The sequence below is a fragment of the Coffea eugenioides genome, unplaced genomic scaffold, assembly GCF_003713205.1.
Source record: "Coffea eugenioides isolate CCC68of unplaced genomic scaffold, Ceug_1.0 ScVebR1_1640;HRSCAF=2525, whole genome shotgun sequence".
Classification (NCBI taxonomy): Eukaryota; Viridiplantae; Streptophyta; class Magnoliopsida; order Gentianales; family Rubiaceae; genus Coffea; species Coffea eugenioides.
Window position 1 is genome coordinate 4748 of NW_020862058.1, and position 7419 is coordinate 12166.

General features: G+C 36.1%; 1 protein-coding gene and 1 long non-coding RNA gene across 2 annotated transcripts; both read right to left on the reverse strand.

Annotated features, from left to right (window-relative positions):
• Positions 1 to 504: 504 nt before the first annotated feature.
• LOC113755661 lies at positions 505 to 963 on the reverse strand. Its single transcript, XM_027299594.1, has one exon. The coding sequence runs from the start codon at positions 961 to 963 to the stop codon at positions 505 to 507; it is 459 nt and encodes a 152-aa protein (XP_027155395.1).
• A 3259-nt stretch (positions 964 to 4222) lies between these two features.
• Positions 4223 to 7055, reverse strand: LOC113755663. The gene is made up of 2 exons (XR_003465714.1): positions 6959 to 7055; positions 4223 to 4702 (listed from the first exon to the last, which is right to left on the reverse strand). It is a non-coding gene; the product is annotated as an uncharacterized LOC113755663 (long non-coding RNA).
• Positions 7056 to 7419: the final 364 nt, after the last annotated feature.

Genomic DNA, 7419 nt, shown 5'->3' on the forward strand with positions numbered 1-7419 from the left:
TCTACAAAAAAAAAAAAAGAAGAGGATTAGCAAATGATAATAACATATAAGCAATCACTAGGACCGTTCTAATGGGAGCTTTTAGAATCTATTCTCTAGATTCAGAATTTAAATCATTCGACTAACAGTTGAAGGGGAAATTCTGATAGAAAATTCTTTTATACTAAAAAAAAAAGTTTGAAATCATATGACTAATAACTTCCTCCTCCCTTTTTCACATACATACGCCGTAATTGTAAAAAATAATCCCACAACAAATATACTCAAATTTCCTAGCGTTAAATGGAAAGGAAAAAATTGATAGATTAAACTTTTTTTAAAAAAAATGAAGAAAGCAAGCTAAATCACCTAATAATTACGTTAGAAAAAAAACTTTCACATAGAGTGAAAAAATATGTGCTTCTAGCATGAAACTATATGAATATTGAAACAACCAGGAAAATTAAGCTACCAAAAGTGAGGAGACTGGACTGCACACTCAAAAAGGGCAAAAAAAATAAAAAATCAAGCCTCAGCTCTTGGATGTGGCTGTGGATTATGCGTAGGATGATGAGATGTAGTCTCTTGATCCTCCTGGTTCATTTCTTGATCAGCTGCTTCTACTCCCCTCGCGGCCACCGGGATGGCATCGCCGGAAGAGCTGCTACTGCGGTGTTCTGCCGCCAACATCCGTCGTGGCACCGGAGAATCGACACGGCCATCTACACAAGCGGAACACTTAGCTTCAACCCAGCTTTCGAAGTCATAGTGCGGCCCATGACCGAATACCCCCCGCCCGGAACACAGCCTACCTATCATAACAGCAAGCGCACCAAGTATGCTTATCACGGCCAAAACCGCAATTACTGGTCCAACTGACCCGTGACCCGAATGAGCTGCATAGGCTTGCTGCTGAGCAGCCACCACCATTGGCGGCGGTTGCTGTTGCACAAAAGGGTCTAATAGTGGTGGCGGAGTGGACATTCTGATGCGAGCACCCTGTGGCCTAGAAAAGATTACACAAGTGCTTAATTCGCGCGTCTAAGTCTAGAGTTTTTACAAAGCCGAGTTATTTTCTTTCTTTGTATTTTTACCGATTGAATATGAGCAAGAGACGGGGGAAAAAATTGACGAAGGAACAAGTAATTCGAGGCGGTTTTGTTTAATCACAGAGGATTAGAAAAGGAAGAGGGCAAGAAGAAAGGTAAGGTATATAGGTGTAATGGGATTGTTGTTAATGGTATAATTATATTTCTCAGGGACCTTTTCACGGGTACAATGAGAACTGTGCGAAACGGCTTTTGACAAAGATGGTACGGTGTCAAATTGACAAACGCCAAAAGAGAATTACCATCATTCTATCAGCCGAGATGGAGATGGACGCTGCATGCTGCGGTTTGCTTGGGTACGGGAATTTATTTTATTTTATTTTTTTTGACACGATAGTATCTATTTTAGATTTATTTCTACTCTATGTTGGAAAGAAAAAAACGTAAGAAATATTCAAGAAAAATTCGAAGTGACTGAACTCACTGATTCAAACGAATGCCTATGCACTCGCAGGTAAACTTTTTAGAAAAGTTGACAGATTTTTTAGAATGCAATAAAGTTTTGATCCCTTGGATCAACGTTCAAATAAAATTTTAAAATTCTTTTGGTAACTAATTACTTTAGTAATCGTTGGATCTTGACTATGGGAATTGGGATGGTATATATTCGACCTTTAATGCCTGCTTTGAAATGAAAGCCAAGTCTCCGACAAATTGGGATTCGATCGATTCTCTTCTTTTCTCTGTTACTCTGCTCGTCCTCTGTTTTATTTCCCAGGTTTCTTAGTTTGGTTGGGAGTTGGGACCACTGATGAGACTGTTGTAGTACCGCTTCGGACCTCAGGATTATATTTCTCCCCACGTGTAATTACTACCCTCGTCCCAAGTTGTCCGTGGTATTTCAAAATTTCGACCTTTTATAAATAATGACTCCACTCGATGGTGATATCAGTGAATTTATTTTTAAAATTATTCTTAAAAATTTAAAATTCAAATTTGAATGATAAATGCTAGGATAACTCATTGAAACATTCCAAGATAAAAAATAATTTTAATTTTAATAAGATAACAAATATTTTGAAACATTCCAAAATGAAAAGCACGATACTTTTTTTTTATTGAGAGGGAAGGTGTAATTCATAATTAATGCAGTACATGGGAAATACAAAATGAAAAAGAGTCGTAGTCAGCCAAGCTTCAATCCAAGGGGAGAGATTGGAGAGTGGCCTGCTTAATTAAGTGTGATTAATAGATCACTAGAAGAAAGCTTCTATCTTTGTGAGGAAAAAAAATTATAATATATATATATATATTTTGTCAATAATCAATTCTTGTTCTTATTCTTGGTCTAACCTATACCAGAGAGGTGAGAAGGAGAGAATCACACCTACGTACTAAAGGGATCCACTCTACTCGGTACACTTTGGTATAAAAAATCGAAGGATGTCATGCACCAGTGAAGTGCAACTGCTTATAACCACATGCATTAAGATTTGGTGGCCACCACCAATGCATTAGTACACCCATCTGGTTCGGCGATGGTTCGGCTCCCTCCGAATTATCATTGGACCTCTTCAAGCCCTCCCCTTCCTATAGCGTAGGAAGCTACAGTATCAAAAAAGAAAAAAAAAAAAAAAAGTGCAGCTGGTTGTACTTTGGCCGTTGCCAGCTTCCAAGAGAGAATAATGTTTTACTTCTCTCCTTCTTAGTTCTGAAACCAACCCTTTCAGGTCATCAATGTTGTGTCCCCTAATGCAGTAAATGTCTAATGCAGAACAACTGGTTATTAAATCGGATTTCCTACTTGCTCGAGTATCCTAGTAAAGACAAGGGAAAAAAAAAAAGAGAGAACAATGCCCAACCTTCCCCCGCTTTTTTCAAGGATTACTTGTCTAATACTATACTATAATATACGAGGAGCAGGAAATAAATGGTGAAACTTTCTGACTAAAAATAATTTGGTACTCGCTATTTTGTGATCTCGTGCTTTCATTCCAATACACAAAGAGTACTCGTTCTCCTTACCATATTCTGAAATTGCTATGTAGGCTTGGTTGTGTGTTAAGGTATGAAGCCAATGAGAAAGCTTCAAAGGCGATAAATCAAAGAAAATTAGGATGATACGAAAGCCGAGAGATCAGTCAAGCACTCAGGAATCGAAACGCCGGGGGGTTTGCGAGGCGGCCATATAGCCACTATGAATATACCCATGTCATGTATCATGTATGTATAGCAAACTTTTTAATCTTGAGCACAAAAAGTTTATGTATGGCACAAGATTGCATGCACTGAGAGAGAGAGAGAGAGATGCTTCTGTTTTATTAGTCAGACGGAGACAATAACAACAGAGATACCCATGAATCCAGAATATTGAATAGTACGAAGGTTTAGTCAGTCCGGATCAGTGGTCCGGGCTTTGCTACTTATTTCTGTTTTCTCATATCGGGTACCGGTTTTTTCTTGTCTGCTTTCTCTTGAATTTATATGCTTTCCACTCTTATTCTCTCTTTTCTGCAAATCACAAACTTCCAAACTTCAGTTCTGGACACTCACTGTGATAAATTTTGACCAAATTGTACGTACAGGTTCGTGTTGGAGACCTTGTTATGATTGAAAGAAACGAACTTTCGAGTTATGTTTTCGTTTTAGTAACCTCCCTTGCATGGCAATGAGAGCAGTGACTATGTAAGTAGTTCACATAAGTATTACTAACACAGCATCAAACCAAAAGATTGGACGCCTTAACCATAACGACGTCAATCATGGATTAAAAATTTAAGCACGATAAAGAAGCACGCGCAAGTTGATGCAACTATAAAAATTAGCTAATTAAGGCGGAGAACTGGGGTAAGTTAGATATCTTCATCACTCTTCATTTTTGGTTTTTTATGAAGAAAAAGTTCCATTAGTGCTTTATCAAGGGAAAGAAAAAGGTAATTATGTTGATTGCCGCTTTTAATGCTTCTTAGGGGTTAAGTTAATGTTAAATCATAGATATCTATCCACTAATATTCTATCCTGTCGTTAAGAACATAATACTTATTCTTGCAGTCATCCACAACTAGAGCTTTAAAGTAGTAATAAGTTTCAATACAAGCAGACCTACTTGCCCTTTTCATTCCAGGCCTCTAGCATAATTGTTTCCTTTTACCATTGCACATGGATTCCATGCAAGATCCATTGGAAAACTAGAGTCATCCTTAATATCATATGCTTCTCGTACTATTAGCATCAGCTTCTTGACCTTAATCCAGAAGCATTTAAGACAAAGCACCAATTGATCCAATGACTCAATCTTGAAGGTACAATGCAAAACTTGGAAAGCACTAACAGCAAGGGAGCAGTAGGGTAATCAACCCTTAAGGACAACCAGCCCATATAAGGCCATTGTACAACACCATAAGGAAGAACCAAACTCCAATCCAATTTTTGGAGTAAGCAACGATTTCAATGACCAAAGCCAGCAGTGAAATAGCAAGAAAGGCCTTTAAAAACTTATACAACCTCCCTTTGTGATTGTAATCTTCATCTGTTGCATCAGAATGGTCAATATGTTTCTTGACTAAAGCAAACTTTGCCAACAAACACATGGCTAGCCATGGAATACATCCTAGAGCTCTTTGTGGTTTGAGAAATGGAAGCCACGTAAACTACACATAGAACTTCTGCTGGTCCTGCTATAAGAATGAACTGGAATCATTGACTTAACTTCTACAAGGGTGACTATCACGCCTTCAAGAAGAAAAGGTTGGCCTCAATAGTTCAAAATGTATGCTATTGCATGCATGTTATCAGCCATAATCCTCGAGTACTTTTCACAATGTACAAGTCCTTGGATCACATCATCAGCACTTAATAGTTAAAAAAAGAACCTGAATCGATTAACTTGCTCATTTCAAAGAAGCGCTCTAGTTTATCGTGAAGAAAGAAACATCTGTAACCTAAAAAAAAAACAATTCTAATCGCCATTTTATGGTAATAATAAAGCAACAATGAATGTACTGATCGAACACAATTAACTAAAATCAGCAGTTAAATGTCTTGCTCCTGCATACCACATTCAATTGAACACTGAAAATCATACCGAAAGAATTGCGACTCGAGAAGCACATATATACAATATCAAAGACTAACTAATGAACAATCACTACCGAAAGACCATTAGCTTAGCATTGCATTGCAGCAAGAACCATCACTATAAAAGTATATATACCTTACGGATCCAAAAAAGAAATTTAGCTTGTGAAACAAAATAGTCAAATAATTCCATTAGTTCCAGCAGGGCTGCAAACGAGTCGAGTCGAGTCGAGTTTTGGCTTAATCGAGCCGAGCCTTAACTTATTTTTATTGAACTCGAACTCAAGCTCGAGCTCGACGAGCAGACAATTTAAAACTCTAGCTTCAGCTCGGCTCGAATAAAAAATAATTATTTTATTTTTAAAAAATTAAATAAAATAATATTTTTTCTTAATAAATAATAAAATATTAAGGATATATATGTAATTTTACTATTAAAATAAAAAATAAAATAAAAAATATATACACTATTAATATATATATATATATATATATATATATATATATACTCGAGCTCGCAAGCTAACGAGCTTAATATTTTGAGCTCGAGTTTGACTCGAGCCAGTTCGAGCTCGCGAGCGGCTTGATTCGTTTGCAACCCTAAGTCCCAATACGAAGCAGCCAACAATCCCTCATCTATTGATGTCTATGTACTTATATTTCACATTGTCAAGATTAACACTCGTTAGTAAAAGTGTTATGCTTAACATAGGTGCTCCCACAACTTAAAGGCATACTTCAAGTTCCAAACATAAACTTGCACACAACAACTTGTCAACTATGTTTTCAGAACCGGACCGGGTATCGACTCGGCTGAGGTCAGGGGTCAGGGGTCAATAGATTCGACCGGGGGTCGATAGGGGTCGAACCGGATGACGTCATAAATAAAAATTATTTAAAAATTAAAATATTATATATAAAATATCTAATAATATGTTAATATTAATAGAGGTATATTCATATATATTTGATGTTTCAAATATATTTAACAAGAAAATACAAAGAAATTAGAACAATCAAGTAGCAATTTATGTTATTTAATAAATATTAACAAGTTTAGAATTAAAATTATGAATTTAATTGAAAAATAACATCAAATTTTAGGACAATATTTATAAAGTATGAAATATTTGAGGTATATTAATAATTTTTAACAATTTAGGGGGCCAAAACATAATATTGAAAAGATTGAGTTTTTTTTTTTAAAAAAATGCCTAAATCCGGTTTTTGACCGGTTTTGACCGGGCTTTAAATTTCCGGGTTTTTACCATGATTCGGACCGGACATTTGGCTGGTTCTCGATTCGACCGGTTCGACCGGCCGGTCCGGTCCGAGTTTCAAAACAGAGCTTGTCAAGGATTAACATGGGAAAACAAAGAATTAAACCACAAAAGGTCCATAAATGAAACGAAATAGAAAGCTAATGTGTGACCATTTTCTCCTCTAATTTTTATTTAGGTATTTTCTTCTCTACTTTAAGCAATTTTGTTCATGTAGAAATTGCCCAATTCCGTTATAGGCCACCACCCAAAGGGAATTTCACACAAAATCACCAAAAGTTTAAAAATATCAACAAATTCATTGGACATAGCTGAGAACTGTAGATGCCAAAGTTTGGAGCAATCAATGCTTACCAAGCCCATTAAATTCCAATAGTATTATTGGAAAAAAATTATATATTAAAAATAACATGTAAAAGATTTTGAATTCATCGTCTTAAATTCTCAAACTTTCAAATGTAAAAGGTTTTGAAATCATCATCTTCAATTTGCAAAATCTCCAAAACTAGAGAGATATTTTAGAGATTTTTTTTTCAAATAATAAAACCCAGTAAAGATTACGTGTAACCTCACCTTGTTGGGGTCGAAGAGATTGCCAGCCAATGAAGATGATGGTTCTCACCTGAATCATAGTCGCTCTTCAGCCTCTCTTCTTCTCTCTGCCGCTCAGTCCCGGCATCTCTATTGTTTGGGCGAGGCGACTTTGCCTCCTATTTCATTTTGTTTCAGTGGATGCGAGACAAGATACGCGTCCTTTCTAAATATGAAAATAACTTCATCAATGCACAAATGTAAGAAAACATTTTACTACCTAAGAAAACATTTTGACAAACTTATTAATTAGTTACCAAATACTGGAAAATCTGAAAAATGTTTTCTTGAAATTATTTTCATTTGAAACAAACAGACCCTTAAAAAGGAAGAATAGGTTGGTTGGTTTACAAATTTTGTCCGTTAATGCTTTCTTAAAATTTTAATTGCATACTTGGACGCAAAGCAGGAAGTGCAGAGGAGGGTTTGCAAGCAATTTAAGG

Coding starts and splice junctions, on each gene's coding strand:
- LOC113755661 (XM_027299594.1), bottom strand. CDS start 963: ATGTCCACTCCGCCACCACTATTAGACCCTTTTGTGCAACAGCAACCG.